Source organism: Copadichromis virginalis, linkage group LG8, assembly GCF_057382275.1.
Source record: "Copadichromis virginalis isolate Kocher_CV1m ecotype Utaka linkage group LG8, C_Virginalis_male_GT1.1, whole genome shotgun sequence".
Taxonomy (NCBI): Eukaryota; Metazoa; Chordata; class Actinopteri; order Cichliformes; family Cichlidae; genus Copadichromis; species Copadichromis virginalis.
The window spans coordinates 14324343-14340802 of record NC_140625.1 but is presented as its reverse complement, the minus strand read 5'-3'; the positions used below and the strand labels follow the sequence as shown (position 1 = coordinate 14340802).

General features: G+C 40.3%; 1 protein-coding gene across 2 annotated transcripts; it reads left to right on the top strand.

The window, feature by feature from the left end:
* The first annotated feature begins 470 nt into the window (after positions 1 to 470).
* tbc1d24 (TBC1 domain family, member 24) lies at positions 471 to 14604 on the top strand. Of its 2 annotated transcripts, XM_085466034.1 has the most exons (8): positions 477 to 551; positions 2668 to 2757; positions 5169 to 6275; positions 7235 to 7393; positions 7693 to 7756; positions 8854 to 8949; positions 11992 to 12238; positions 13572 to 14604. In XM_085466034.1, the coding sequence occupies exons 3-8, from the start codon at positions 5290 to 5292 to the stop codon at positions 13724 to 13726; spliced, it is 1707 nt and encodes a 568-aa protein (XP_085322160.1). In that variant the 5' UTR covers positions 477 to 551; positions 2668 to 2757; positions 5169 to 5289; the 3' UTR covers positions 13727 to 14604. The 2 variants fall into 2 exon arrangements, with proteins under 2 accessions (XP_085322159.1, XP_085322160.1); XM_085466033.1 differs by lacking the exon at positions 2668 to 2757 and having other exon boundaries at positions 471 to 551.
* Positions 14605 to 16460: the final 1856 nt, after the last annotated feature.

The window sequence follows — 16460 nt, the reverse complement described above, 5'->3', positions numbered from 1 at the left end:
CTTTGAGTCCTGGACAAAGGCAGGGCTTGTTGTGCTTGCCAGGGTACTTCCTGTCCTGTTCCAGTGCCATCACATATTTGACACAGAAGGTCTGGAAGTAAACAGGACATAGCAGATAATGGGATCTACCACGCAACAGTACTTTTCTTCAGAAACTAAGCCATGGATAAATATTTGAGTTACTCTTTGTTGCACTCAGCAGAGTTTATGGAATTTCATAGCTTTTTGTGTAACATAAATGTTTGATACTGGCATGCCCATGTCATAAACCCCAAATTTGGCATGTCTGCTACTAATATTATATAGTTTGTATTATAGATTTATGTTTGTATTAACGTTGGGTTTTTTTCACAAAAATAATCTAACAACCTAGTGAGTGTACAGATAAGTAACTGAGAACAGTTTATATTTAACCACTCCATCTGAGCCCCTGTCTGCAGCTTCAGCAGCTGCACGCTCAAAAACGCTGCGTCCGGGATTGGAGGCAGTGCGCATGCTCGAGGGTACTTAATATGAACGCTGTCTCCCGTCTCAAGACATCTCAGACTCAGGTAGGGATATTCATTTAATTTTCTTCTGACAGCTATTTATATATCGTCTTCCTTGTTGTGGAGTAAAGGTCATACTCTGGCGTGTTTCTAGCTTTGTGGATATGACACGCTTTTCTAAAAAAATAAATAAATAAGCGGAAACATCTTGTTATAAACAAACTCCAAGACAGCCTTTGGACCAAATTAATTTGTGGTTGACAACGTCCATGCTGGCTAATGAAGCAACGTTAGCCAAGAGCTTGCTCAAATGTTTTAGCGTTTGTCCGTATCTGCACGCTTGTTGTGGAGGTTATGTGTTTAGCGAGTAGGTTTTGTGCGGCTAGTTAAGGTTCCGGTTGCTCCTGAATTGCACTGACAGATGCGGCTAGCTAAGGCTAACAGTGCTAACTTGGCAAGTGTGAATGGAAAAGGGTATATCAGATTTACTCCGGCGGTAATGTTAAATACCCTGTGACCCGTGGCCGCTTGTTTCGTGCTAGCTTATTTTGCCTCAGCTGGTTAGCTGACGTTAATCGTTTATAGGATTGAAAATGCAGCTAATTTGGAGCTGTCACCTCAGTATGTGATGACACAATTGTACCTGCAGCCTTACCTTAGCCGTTTGTGTGCTTTTACTGAGCGTCCAGAATGAAACTAAAAGCAGTAATTGGTTTTATAGTACAGCTAGCTAACAGTACAGTACGCTCTCCGTTAAGGCTAGCAAGAAGCTTCCTCCTCCTCCCCTCGGTACGTTTTACATTAATATCTGAGGCAGGTTTTGTTTTGTTTATTTCAAATGGACATGGAGCATCAAAAGAAGTACGGAAATGTGTGTGTGTGTGTGTGTGTGTGGGGGGGGGGGGGGGCTTTTCTTTCTGTAAATTTTCAGACACATAGTAATACAGCTGCCATCCCAGTGTCATTCTCATCTACATCTATTATCTGTGAATGTAAAGTGTATATAGTGATTAAATCAAACATTCTTTAGCTGGAAACCCTTAAACTATTACAATATTCTTTCTTTTTTGTTTTTTAAATGCCTACAGGAAAATTCTGTTATCTTGATGAAAGGTTAAAATCTTTGCTTTTGTTTGCAATTAAAATGCAGTTTGGTTAGGATAAATCCAACCATTTGAGCCCTGAGATTTGGGAACTCGTAATTGGTCAAAATAATGGCTAGGCTGTATCAGTCTGACATCTTTATTGAGCAGCATTTGTGTAATTATTTTAAACAGGATTGCATTTAGATTTTACAGGTCACAAACAAAACAAAACCACAAAAAAAGGAAATGGCCGTAAAGCAAAAGTTTAGCAATTCTGTGGGACGAATAAGACTGTTTCACTTCTTGTTTTGGGGGTTCTTCAGTCATTCATAGTGATTGCACGCCTCGAGTGAGTTTTCCTTACTTTTCAGAGCCATGGTAAAAACTTCAGCTCATACCTTTTGTTGTCATTAATTCCTTGTGGATTTTACGGTGTAATTCTCCTGTAATAGAAGCTGCCCTCTTTTCATCTTTGCCTTCTTTCTTTATTTTTAAATACAGATTTATTCTGTTCTTTAGTCACCCAGTGAAATATTCATCCTGCAAAACAAGACCAAAACTGCTCATTCCAGTATGTAGTTCATGAAATTCCAAACCTTTTTTCTCAGAACATTCCTGTGTTTAATGCGGACAGAAATTTCTATTTTTAATTCAAGCAAACAACAAGACCTGTGTGATAGAGCACAGTTTTTCCGATGAAGCCCAGACTACAGGTGTGACCGCACTATAAAACAGTGTGCGACTGTGCTACAGACTGCCAAACTATTCTTAGACCTAATCTTAGCCACTATATTATCGAGTCTGACTTTGATCAGTTGCACCCAGTGTCACGTGTATAATGGCAACATTTAGGTGAAACATGCCCTTATTTATTATAAGTAGGACAGTTATATCGCGAGTGCTCCCAGCTTCTCATGCAAGGATATGTTGATATCGTCCTCTATGTGACAGTTATATAAACAGATTTTTAATGACTGTCTCTTTTAGTGTATTGCAAGTGATCTTTGGACTGCCATCTTCATGTGACGTCTTGAGAAAGGGGAAATAAAAGCACCCAAAAAGATTGTGCTTCAGCTATTCTCCGTATGTTTCAGGGCGCAACTGATTTGTAGACGTACCATCTGCCTGTATCATGTGGGATGTGAAACAGTTAGTTAACAGCTTGTGACCTTCAACAATTACAGGTTTGGTTTTTTTTTCTAGTAGCCAATTAAATCAGCCAAAGGTGTTTGCACACAAGTCATTTCAAGCTTTCACAGGTGTATGATGCACATGCATTTTTGTATTTGTCAGAACATGATTAGGGAAATTGATCAGTAGTGTGTCTTCATTACAGATTTACTGTGGTCATTATGCATTCCATCTCTCAAATCGCTTCTTATGGAAACAGAACTTTCTGAGTCTTTATTTTTGTGCATTTTTCTAATTTAACATTGCTACATATTGGGCAGTATTTTATGTATTCTGGTGTAAATACCAATGCTACATTTGTTATCCATTTATTAGTTTTTCTTTTTATAGCACTCGTTTTTTTTTTGTATTTTGTACAGTACCATGCTATAAAGTCTAATTTTCCACTTTCAGATATTCATATTTCTTCCTAATTGTATGCTTATCCTCAGCTAGCTCATATACACTAAATTGCCAAAAGTATTCACTCGTTTGTCATATAAACTTGAGTGACATCCCAAAAGACCCTAAGGCTACGTTCACACTGCAGGTCTTAATGCTCAATTCCGATTTTTTTTTAATCAAATCCGATATTTTTGTCTGCTTGTTCACACTACAAATAAAATGTGACAGCAAACGCGCTCTAGTGTGAACCCTCAAAGCGGCCCGCATGCACAAAAGAAGACGTCACACACAACGCGCTCTGTTTAGGCCCAGAACAAACAGTATTGTTTGACTGATGGCCGTTAATATAAAGACTTGTTTCATACTCTACATTTCCCAATTTTGCTTTAAGTTATAAAGTTATTTTGTTATTTACATATGGCCTAATAATTATCCTTATTGCTGTTTTAGAGCGGAGCGGTGCTTCAAAGGATAGTTGCAGATTTCTGTCAGAATCTGCAGATTATACAGTACAAATAAAATGTTCACGTTTCTCCAACGTTGTCTTCCCAACAGTTTCACTGACATCTACACTGGATGGCCAGGAAGCGTTCACAATGTCTTCTCGGGCGCTTCTCCGGCGCTGATAATTGGCGTCTGTCTTGTGTCAGTGACGTAAAAGACGGATTTAATGCGGCATGACCGTTCAAACAGCAGTCGCTTTCTAAAACATCGGATATGTATCGCATTCAGTACCACATACGAAAGTGACCCAGATCAGATTTGAAAATATCTGATTTGTGCTGTTCACACTGTCATACCATGATCGGATATGGGTCGCATAGCGTCAAATAAGTCGGGTTTGATGCGCTTTCACCTGCAGTGTGAACGTAGCCTAATTTATCCCAAAGGTGTCGTATCAGGTTGATGTCAGGACTCTGCACAGGCCAGTCAAGTTCTTCCACACACTGACCCAGATATCCATGTCTTTATGGACCTTGCTTTGTGCACTGGTGCGTGCGCCGTCATGTTGGAACAGTAAGGGGTAATCCCCAAACTGTTCCCAAAATGTCTTGATATACTGAAGCATTAAGAGTTACTTTTTACTGGAATTAAGGGGCTGAACCTAACTCCTGAAAAAGAACCCTCACACATAATCCCCCCCTCCACAAATTTTACGGTTGGCACAATACACAAGTACTGTTCCCCTGGCAACTACCAAACCAGACCCATCCATCGGTTAGCCAGATGGAGAAGTGTGATTCATCACTTGTGAGAACACGTCTCCACTGCTCTAAAGTCCAATGGTAGCATGCTTTACAGCACTGCACCTGACGCTTTGAATTGTGCTTAATGATGTTAGGTTTGGGTGCAGCTGCTTGGCCATAGAAAGTCATTCAATGAAGCTCTCTACGCGCTGTTCTTGAGCTAATCTGAAGGTCACATGAAGTTTGAAAGTCTATAGCTACTGACTCTGCAGAAAGTAATCAACCTCTGGGTACTATGTGCCTCAGCATCTGCTGAGCCAGCAGAGCCACTTTGTGGCTAAGTATCTGTCATTCCCAGTCACTTCCACTTTGTTATAATACCACTAGCAGTTGACTTTGGAATATTTAGTAGCACGACTGGGCATGTTGCACAGCTGACATCCTATCATGATGCCACGCTGGAATTCACAGAGCTCCTGAGAGCGACCCATTTTTTTCACAAATGTTTGTAGAAACAGTCTGAATGCCTAGGTACTCAATTTCTATACGCCTGTGGCCATGGAAGTGATTGGAACACCTTAATTCAATGACGGCGATGGGTGAGTGAATACTTCTGGTAATATATTGTACTTAGTGTAGATCAGGACTAATTAGATAAGTTCACTAAGGGCTCAGAAGGTGGAAGCCATTTTCGAACAAATCTTTCAAGTGATAAATATGAAATTTACATCGGTGGGAACTGAATAATTCTATGATGCTACTGACAGTTACTAATAATGCATGTGCATAACTATAAGCTTTTTTTGATTCTTGTCACCCTTGTTTTTTTCCAGTGACCACAATGGGCAGATAAGAAAGACAAAATATCTGCTGTGTGGAGGCTAGAAGGTTAGTAAGACCTCGGCAGATACCTCCTCTTTTCCTGCACGAGCAGTCCAGCAAGTTTACAGCACAATGGCTGAAGAAGACTATGGCAGCTTTGTGGACTGGAACCAGATGGGCGATTTGGCCAAGAGCAGCGGGCCCACCAAGGTGGACACTAAAGATCTGAAAGAGTTCAAACGGATGGCTCGACAAGGTTATTGGGCCAAGAACCACAAGCTGCGGGCACAAGTCTACCAGCAACTCATCAAAGCCATTCCTTGCCGTACAGTGACCCCAGATGCAGCAGTGTATCGTGACATTATGGGAAATGCAGCCACAAAGAAAACCTCCACCAACGTCCCACTACCAGAGTTTGTGGATGGAAATCCCATACCGCGGTACTGTCTGAAGCCGGAGGCAGTAGCCTCAGCCCATCAGATCATCAACTGCCTCGCTGGACACTTTCCAGATATCTCTCATTGCCCAGCTCTTCCTGCAGTTACTTCATTGCTCCTGCACTTCAGTGTAGACGAAGCTCAGTGTTTTGAGCATGTCAGCCGCATACTGGCATGCAACGAGCCAGGGAAGCGACTTATAGACCAGACCTTCCTGGCTTATGAGTCTAGCTGCATGACCTTCGGTGACCTAGCCAATAAGTACTGCACAGCTGCTCACAAACTGATCGTTGCCACGGCTCAGGATGTGATGGATGTCTACTCAGACTGGCAGCGCTGGGTCCTCGGTGACCTGCCTTTTAGCCATGTGGTTAGGGTCCTAGATGTCTACCTAGTAGAGGGCTATAAGGTTCTTTACCGCGTGGCAGTAGCCTTGCTCAAGTTCTATCGCAAGCATAAAATGGGAGCAGAGGGGGGGCAGGGCAACCAGCAGCAGGATTCAAACAAAATCAAGGCAGATATTCAGGTATTTGTTAAGGGCATTGCTTCCACCGTCACACCTGACAAGCTGCTCGAGAAGGCATTCTCCATCCGCCTGTTCAGCCGCAAGGAGATCACCCTGCTGCAGCTTACAAATGAGAAGTCCCTGCAGCAAAAAGGAATCACTGTGAAGCAGAAGCGGTAAAGTTTAAAAAAGAAAAAAAAGAAAAAAGTAAATGTTTTATTTTTTGTTTTGTTTGTTTTTTTTAAGTGGGTAAATGTACTTTCTAAACTTCAAAACTGGGCTATTTCCTGTGCGGACACTTTGCTACACGCTGTGTTTATGTCTAAAAATGTGGCTTTATGTCATTACTCTGCTTTTTTTAAGTTAATGTTACCACATGTTGTATAATTTTTATAATAAACTTAACCAAATGGCTTCTCACAGTCCCATACTAGGAGTTGAGCTCTTTTAATAAAATTAATCAGTCCACTTTGTTAATCTAGCAATATGTGAACTCTAATGTTTCATAATTTACCATTACCTTCAGTCTGGAAATCTACTGCCATTAGAATGAAAATACTTGAACATGACTAAACTTCCTTCACGGTTTGTGGACTTCACCCTGGTATGCATGGCATGCAGACGACCAATATAAACCATTTGAAATATAATTTAGCACAAGTGTAGAGTAGATATGTTTACAGTCTTAACTGTTTTAGCATTTTTTTTATTTTATTTTATTTTTTGTTGGTAGCAATGCCCTCTGTCTTTTAAGCTTTATATTCTGGCATGCTGTAGGAAACTGTTTGAGTTGCTTTGCATCCTTTTCTCACCGTCTGTTCTTTTTTCTTTTCTGCTTGGTTTGTGCCACGATTTTTCCATGCACCATGTTCTGTCTCATCTGCACACCACTCCTGTGTTTGCCACATTGGTTCTTTTACAGCTCTAGGTTGGTGCTCTTTCATGGTTACACTTATTTCTGATACCCGTTTTAAATAACCTGTGACCAAGTTGCTGTTTTGTGGTTTGGTTTTTTTTGTTTTTTTCCCCCGGGGGGGTGGTGGTGGTGTATTTTATACATATCTCTTCACTGTATGGGATGCTCTTTCCGAACCTCTCTCTCTTTCCTGTGTCTAAATTGCTTTGGCATCTGCAGGCGGAACGTGCAGCTGGCACTTAACCCTGACACATTTTCCTCGGAGATAGTCAGTGCCAAGGAGATGCATGACATCTGGTCATGGATCCCAGAGCGCTTTGCCCTGTGCCAACCACAGCTTCTCTTCACAACCTCCACTCACGGTTGCAGCCTGAACAGGTGCATTTTACAATTTAATTAAGTGTTAGCTGCTGCTCATAATTTACATTTTATAACTTTGAATGAAATTAATAACTAAAAGTTTGGGTAAATCTGAATTTAAGGTTACATTTTTCTTTTAATGGAGTCAAATCAATTTCTTTCATGGCTTAAAGCAACGGCTTCTTGTTTTAATAAAGTACAAAATACAAAAGTGTGTTACTGTTGCTGCATTACGATCCACTGGATATGTGTTAGTTTCAGTATTAGGTGTTTAATAAGACTGTTGCAGTGAATTAAATGTTTTTCCTTTTTTACAGATTCTACTCGCATTGTGAGGGCCACGAACCCACTCTGCTCCTCATCAGGACCACAGATGGCGATGTAAGTAGCATTTTTTTTCTACTGACGTAAATATTGTTTATTTTGTCTGAAGGAAACAGTGGAATGTGCCATCAGATATTTTATTATGATCAACGAGCTAAGATAAAATACGAGTAAAATGCGACCTCATATTTGGAACCAACCTTTGGGCGATCTCGATCCAGTCTGTGATGTGTGAGAAGGAAAAATTAAGCAACCTCATCATACTTTGTACATTTTGTCACAATAAAGAGGAAGCAAAGATCAGTTTTCTCTGAACTGCAGAAAACTGAACTGCAGTTTGTGACTCTATGAGCTCAGCGTGATGACGCTTGAACCAGCACTCCACCTGCTGCAGCCTCTGTGGTGGTGTGACCCTCCAGCTTGCAGAGGATCTTCAGAGCAGAAGCACTGCTGTCACCGGCTGCAGTCCAAGACAAAGTGGAGTTTAACAGTCTTATCAGTAAATGGATTGGATTGTTGTCAGAGACGGGCATGCATAAATGTTAGCTTAATTTTTCTCCATTTAGGGATGCAGGTCTGTACTGAGATTGCGTTAAAGTTTGAGTTTAATGCACAAGTAAAAACATTTGCACAAATGTCTTAACATATTTCTGCACTTTTTCTTTCTATGTTTCTGTTTTGGTTTCTTAGTTTAAGGGCTTTTGCCGACCCCCAAGTCATTCTTGCCCTCTGACCCTCCCTAATATATAACTATCATTAGTTTCTATCTTTGTCTGATACAGGGAGCATCAAAGGTAAAAATGTCGTGTTTGACAAGTAAAGTCCTTCTTAGCACATGCAATAGGTGTGACCTACTCGTAGCATTAACTCAGTCATTGCTCTTTATTTAAGGAGCTAAAGAGGCTAAGATTAGGTTTCTGTTTTTCAAAGTAGACTCGGGTTATATTTTTGTCCTGGGTTCTGTGAACTGGGTTTAAAGTTCCTGATTATACATGTGTCGTATGATTGGATTATCCTGGCATTAGTGTTGGCATCTTACAGACACCACAGTCAGAGTCCTTCCACTTGCTTGACTTTTGTCACAACCGCTGAAGGTGAATAAATCCACAAATTATCTCACTCATGCAGTTTTTACTTAATTTTTTTTCCAACAGGTATGCGGAGCGTTTCTGTCCACTGATTGGGAGGAAAGGAAGAGAGGAGGCAACAAGTTGAGCTTCTTCGGCACAGGGGAATGTTTTGTCTTCAGGGTAAGATTATTTTCAGTTATCTAGTAGCAAAAAACCAATTTTTTTTCTTAAAGACATCATTTGAGTCATTTTTAGACATAGTTGGAATTTTTTTGTAGTGCTATTGTATGACCAGCAGGGGGTACCATCTATCTTTTTTCAAATGTTACTGTTGTCAATATCAATGGCCCCAGTTGGTGTATCATTTGGAGAAGTTTTCATACTAGGGCACAGTTCCCTATTCATTGACATGCTGTCAAGTGCAAAAAAAACAGCCACTCTTGTTGCTCTTCTGGTGGCAGCAGTGCAACATTGCCTAGAAATAGAAATAAAGACTGGCTGTCTGTTCCCTTCTCTATGAATTATTTACTTGGCTAACTGTGTAAAGCTCAGCTGTGTGCTGTCTGAGCCTAGACACCAGAAAACACAGTCATCTCAAACACCAATACTTAAGCACACACATATCGGAAACTCCTGTAACCCGAAGCCCTCAGTATCGTAGCAGGCTCGTACCTGATACCACACCTGACACACACGAGAGACAGACTCCAGGACCAATGTCTATTGGATGGGCAGTAGAGGTTTGAACAGGACCAGGAGAAAATTAGTAGGATACAAGATAATGTATGCCATGCAAACATTAGAATAACCCTACCAAAAAAAAAAAGTTATCAGTCTCCAGAAGACGTAAACTTAAAGGTCTTACCTTCTCTTATGGGATTTTTCTTTTCTTTTTTCTATCGTTTACATTTTCAAATTCAAGAAAAGGACCTCAAACTGATGTTTGAGGTCCTTTTCTTACATGATCAGTAATGCCCCTTTGACAAGTCTCACAGCTTTCTAATGCTTTGCTAAAAGCTGTGAAGGTGATCCTCCATTCTTCCTTCATAAGGCTTCTAGTTCTGTAATTTTGGGACTTGTATCCACTTCTGTTTTGAGCTCTGTCCACGGTTTTTAGGTAGAGATTGTAAAGAGGAAAACTTCTGCTTTGTTTGTTTGTCTCTTTTTTTTTTTTTTTTTTTTTCTTTCTATGTGGTTGTATTTTTTTAACATGTTCAAAATAAAGATTACATTCAGTTCAGTTCTGTTTGCACCTCTTCAAGAAGCCTATTCTAGATTTTCAAGTGTTAGGGAGAGAGAGATTTTTTTTCAAAAACCTAGAGAAGAGAAGATGCCTGAAGAATGAAGAAGTGTACTAGTACAGATTTTCTAAAACAAAGGCAACGTGCAGAGCTGTAGTACCTACAGAAGAACAAAAATGATGAGCCATATCATGAAGCTATGGGAAAAGAAATGACAATCGGTGTGTTGCAGTACAAATTCATGATGAGTTAGCACTACAGATGCGATGTTTGCTTCAAGTGTGTTAATGGAGAAGTACGGAGAACGTCAGAAGGTCTTTGTAGATCTAGAGAAAGCATATGATGGGGTGCCAAGAGAGCAACTGTTACTGCATGAGAAGTCTGAAATGGCAGAGAGGTAAGCAAGGATAGCTTAGACAGAGGTGAGGTGGGCTGTAGGTGTGACAGATGGATTCAAGGTGAGCCTGGTATTACTCCAGGGAATGAGCCCCTTCTTGTTTTCAATGGTGATGAACAGGCTGACAAATGAGACCAAGCAGGAATTTCCATGGACTGATCTTTGCAGATGACACTGTGATCTTTAGTGATGGTAGGGAGCAGGTAGGAGAGGGGGAGGTTTGCTCTGGAGAGAAGAGGAAGGCAAATTCATAGAAGCAGGACAGAATGTAAGTGTGTGACTAAGAGGAACATGGATGTAACAGAGAAGCTGGAAGGAGAAGTAATTCAAATGAGTACATGAGTTTAAATACTTGGGGTCAGCCATCCAAAACAACTGACCGTGTAGAAGAGAGTGCGGGCAGGATGTTGTTAGTGGAGACGAGTATCACAGGTGATCTGTGACTGAAGGATGGCAGCAAGAATGAAAGGGAGGGTTAAAAGATGTTAGTGAGACATGCTGTGATGTATGGTTTGAGCACATTGCACTGACAAAAAGACTGTGGATGAGCTGGAGATGTTAAGATTTTCAATGGGAGTGACCAGGATGGACAAGATTAGAAATGAGTACATATCAAAGAAAGCTCGTGTTAGAGCTTGTATTGTTTCTCTGCTTGACTTAATTTACCCCATTTTCTCCAAACATTTCTTTATTCATTGTGGCCATAAAGCTTTGTTTCAACTTCATCAACACACTGGATTAGTTTTCTAATGTATGTGCCATGTTTAGATGTTCATTTGAAATCTTCTGATTGTAGACTCTTGAGGCATAAGAGAGGTTTTCTTCTGATGAGCCACGTTTTTGCAGGTGTTACGGCACAGTAAAGGTGCCACACCAGAGTCTACTAAATCATCATGAAGCTGCTCTGCAGTAAAAAGCTGAGTTTTCTTGTTTGTAGTTCTTAATGGTAAATTTCATGACTAGAAATCCAAGAAAATCTTCTGAGAAAACTGCTCCAACTTCTTAATTACATCTCAAACTGAGGACCCCTGAGGCTGAGTGTCTCCTCTGGGAAAATTTCAGAGTACCAGATGGCTGCTTAGAGGAGAATTTTTAAAGCAGCCATGACTCTAACAAGTAAAAGTTATGTTAAAGCTCCAAACTTCTAGAGTCCCCCATCTTCTGTGTTTGTGATGTGACTTCTCCCCCCCCCCTCCCCCCCCCCCCCCCCCCCCCCCAATGGAGCTCAAGAAACAGTAGATTGTACTGAAACAGTAGATTGTACAGTAGATTGGCAAAACTGTTGCCAAAAGCAACAGTTTTGTTAAACAGATTAGACGGTGCTGCCTTAACTCAGCAGTGGAAGACAGAGCTGTTGAATTTGCTTGGTGAAGAAAATTCCAATGTCCACAGGAGACTGTTTTTCCTAAAGAATGCTAAATTCCATGATGCATCTGTTTGTTAAAATCAGGATTCATTTTGGGATATTAACTAATTTATGTGATTTTTAAGAAAATGGGTGTTTTGTTCTATTATTACTTCATTTAATGTGTAGTTTTCTGGTGTGTAGTTGTTAATTATAGACATTTCTGTTTCTCTTGTTAGCTGAAGCCGGAGATGGAGCGTTACGAGTGGATAGTAATCAGTCACCCTGAGCTGGCTTCGTCCATCAAGACCCAGGCTCAGAAAGAAACGGCAACATCTGAAGACCAGATCACAGACAGCAATAGCTTACAGCAGCCAGAAAAACCTCCTGGAGAGCTGTCACCATTTCTGTCTGCCCGCCACTTTAACCTGAACTCTAAGAATACTTCTATGTTCATGTCTGGAAATGTTGACTCCATCATAGTGGGTGAGTGGACTTTGACAGTATGTCTTTTATGTGTATTTCCCATTTTAAAGCGTGTTTTTTAAATAGTAACTTGTATTCTGTCATAATTAGGAAAATTGGTAAAGAACTAGCGCCTAATTTCTTAAAGGGGGTGCCATCGGCGTACCTAATTCTAATCAGGTGCTGTTTTAAGCACACTGCTCTCCCCCTACATGATTTGATGATGAATAGTCATCAAATTGTCAAATTCTGAACACATTTTAATGACTTCTAAATCATTGTGATTTTTACTTTCCACAATAGTGAGCTATTGGTGTAAAACACACTTTTCAGCTTTTAATAAATTTTGAAACTGTATTTTTTAGAGACCTGGAATGTAAATGTTTTTGTGATTTGTAAAAGTGGTTTATGCTAACTCTGATCAGTAATGCTAAAGACCTTTACTGATATCCTTTGATTTTAAACAGGGTAGCACTTGATGGAAAGCTTTTACTGCACATGCAGTAAAGACTTTTTGCAATCTCAAACATTATAAATAACATTACTAAAATACTTAAACAGAATAATGAACCAAAGAATGAGTCTGGATAGTTTTATGGTCCAAGTTTGATGTTTTATTGTCTGGGAAAATCCTGTTTCACCAAATGAGCAAATGTACTCTATTGGCCTGAGATCTATTGACTCTGGAGGTGGTTTAGTACAGTGAACTCACTGTCATGTTCGGAAACTAGTTAAAGGTGATTTGAGCATTGTGACCTGGTGTTTTATCCTGCTGAAAACAGCCATCAGAAGATGGTGCTCATAAAGTGGGAAGGACACCATCAGCAGCAAAGCTAATGCAGACCATGGTGTTTGAACAATGGTCAAGAGACACAGTGTGCAAATATCCCCCACACCATTACACCACCAACAACCTGGTGTGGTCTTCTGCTGCTGTAGCCCTTTTGCTTCAAGGTTGCACGTGTTGTACGTTGACAGATGCTCTTCTGCATATTTAAGTTACTGTTTCCTTCCGTTAGCTCCTTTTTTTTTTGTGGACCAGTCTCTGTAAACCCCAGAAATGGTTGTGTGGGTAAAATCACAGTATATCAGCAGTTTCTGAGTTTCATACCAACCCAATGACCACATTCAGTCACTTAAAACACCTTTCTTCCTTATTCCATTTCTCAGTTTTAACTTTACCAAGTAATCTTGACCATGTCTACATGCCTACTTGCACTGAGTTGCTGCCAAACTGATCAGATGTGTTGATCACTATATGTCGATGAAACAGTGTTAATATTAAAGAATCTGCTTGGAAGAAGTGCTGATCGTTGGTAACTCATGCAAACTCTGTCATCTTCTTTCCGATCAGGAGGAGGCAACGGCAACGCTCTGTATATCGACTCTGAGCTGAACCACGGGCGCACTGGCTGTTGCACTACCTTTGACAACCCGCCCCTGTGTGCAGAGAGCTTCCAGATTTCACTGCTAGAGGTGTGGGGCTTCCAGGACACCATGGCCTCATAATGCTGAGCACATACATGCAACACATACTTAGGTATTCATCCACAAACACTTAAACATGTGAAATAAGAAGTCAAGTGTTTTAGGTGGAAAACAGACATGCAAACAAAACCACATCCGTCCTGCAAATTCAACTCTGAATTACTTTTTAAAAAAAATGTATTAAAGCAGTTTGTTCAAATTTCTGCAAATGAACAAAAATGTTTCTTTTTTTTCCTGTTTATTTTTGTATTTATAGATTTGTGTACTCATTTTGTTGACGTGATAATGGAAATGTCCAGGATCAACCTGCTGAGCAAAAACATTTGATTTTCTGAATGTAAATTTAAGTCCTTTTTTTCTTCTGTAGTTTATCTCAATCTGCCAAACTCATTGTTAAGCTAACTCTGCAGTCCTTACATTACTATCAGGTCATGAGGTTTACAACAGCATGTGTGAAGTCGAGTCTCCATGTTTGTGATATATGATGAACAAAAGAACCTAGATGTTAGAGAACCTGTCGTATCTTCCCACACTTCCTGATATATCGTGATGGGAGATCTGACAAATGAATTCATGGTGTAAATGTTTATGAAGATCTAGTGAATTTTTATGTTGCCATTTTGCTTCCAGCTTTCTCTTTGAGTCTGTGATGATTGTCTCCCTTTTGTGCAGTATATGAATATAATGTTGTTGTTGTTTTTTCTTCTCCTCTACATCATTTTCCTGTTATTTCCGTCCTTTCCAGTATAAAGATTGTAATGAGAAGTTGAAACGCTGTCCTGTTCCTAAAGTGTCGTTGGGGGGCCTCTGTGTGAGAGTGTGGATTTGAAAATGTGCTTCAGTAAAGTGTCAATTGAGTAATTGCAAATGTGAAAATACAGCATTAAGCTTTCATCAGAGTCATTGTGTTGTCATTGTTATTTTGTCTTGTTACTGAAGGTGTTTTCACCCACACACTGCAGTCCAAAAACAGCTTTAAACATCCATTTCCCTAAAACAACTCAGTGTGAGAGTAATACTAATGAATTCACAGTGAATAAATGGGTGTAAGTAAAAGTATTTCTACTAGTGAGAATGATTTTGAAGCGAGCCATCTGCTGCGGTGAGGAAAAGTGAACTCCAGACCCTGATTCTCCTGACATTATCCACAGTTCACATTTGAAGATTTAGCTTTCTAATCCTTTCAAATCTGTCACGTTTGTTCCTGCAAAGCAAGAGTTGCATTTTCTCAGATTTTCACAGAAGTGTGCCACATGCCTTTACGGTCAGCTGACCACACATTGTCTTGTGTTTGCTCTGTACTCCCAGCGGTTACTTTCAGTTAGCCTTTTCCCAAAGGGACTGCAAAGTTATACAAGTGTATACTGAAAGCCATATCACATAGGGATTGAGTTTTTTTGGGAGGGGGTTGTAAGCCTTCAAAGCACCTCAAACCCACAGAGAAATCTGTGATATTAAAACCACAACTGACACCCTAATTAGCAGAAATTAAATTCTTGCAAATTGCATATAAATCTGTAGTAAAGCTCCAGCTTTAAACTACTAAGAATGACAAGTAAATTGCTCAGACACACGCACCACGTCTATTTTCGTTTGGCTGTCTTGTGCATGTCTCTCTTTTGTGGAAGCTGACACTGACGCTGCATGACTGGAAAATATTCAGCAGATATGAGTCAGATATAGTTATAAATATATCTTGGTAGTGAGCTGCGCTGCAGAATTCAATTCATAGAAATCCATGCCACATTTCAATCAAACCTAACAGAGAAACCGAGCCTGCTGTATTTGAATCATGCATACCTACCAACTCACAGCTGTGGAAACTGATACACCTGGTTATTTATCAGACATTTTATTTGGCATGTCAATGTGCAAGCGATCAATGTCAGTGCAGTCATATAAATTAAAAAAGCGCAAACTGATTTGCAGTGTGTGTGTGCGCGCCTCGCTGTAATGTATCTGCAGAGATGCAGCAGCTTAAATGGCGAAGGAGTGGAGTAATTCCTTCTTTTACAGTAAGTGGAATTGACTCTGTCTCACCAAGGCTGTGCTCTCCATTCAGGATTCACACTCTCCTAATCGCACATGCACGGCTATATTTAGCTGCTCCTTTGGATGCTGGTCTGGCGCATCTCCTTGAAAAACCATGCTTCTTAGCCTCGAGGAATAAGATGCTTAAGTGTTTAACAGTACACTGAGACTGGTCTTTTCCTTGACCGCCACCCCTGCCACTTGGCTTAGTGAGTGGGTGGGTTAAAACACAGGCTGAGGAGGTCCCAACGAGTACTGATCTGATTCAATGACTGAATATTGCAGGAGCTGGTACTGGGGTGTGTGTGTGTGTTTAAAATGATGTCGAGGATTTCTGTTTCTTATGTAAATTTAGACACTGGGTATCTCAGTGTTGTTATGTAAAGGGAAAATTTTACATTATCTATGACATATAACATGTGTGGAACTGAGCAGAATCACTGAAAGCTAAAGGATGACAGTGTGCACTGACACTTTGTAGCAAACGTGCCTTTCATGATGCCCTTGTGAGAACTTCTCACAGTTCCCTCTTTCCCTTCCTTAAAAGTAATTCCAGAGATCAGCCAATAAATTATAGCGTATGCTCTCCTTACAACACAGTCATCAATGAAGTGGGTATGTAGACTATCACATTACATGCTATTAAATAGGCTCTGAGTATGAACACTATAATCCAGTCTCAGCTGAAATGCTACACACCTCTCTCTTCACCCCCCCACCCGGA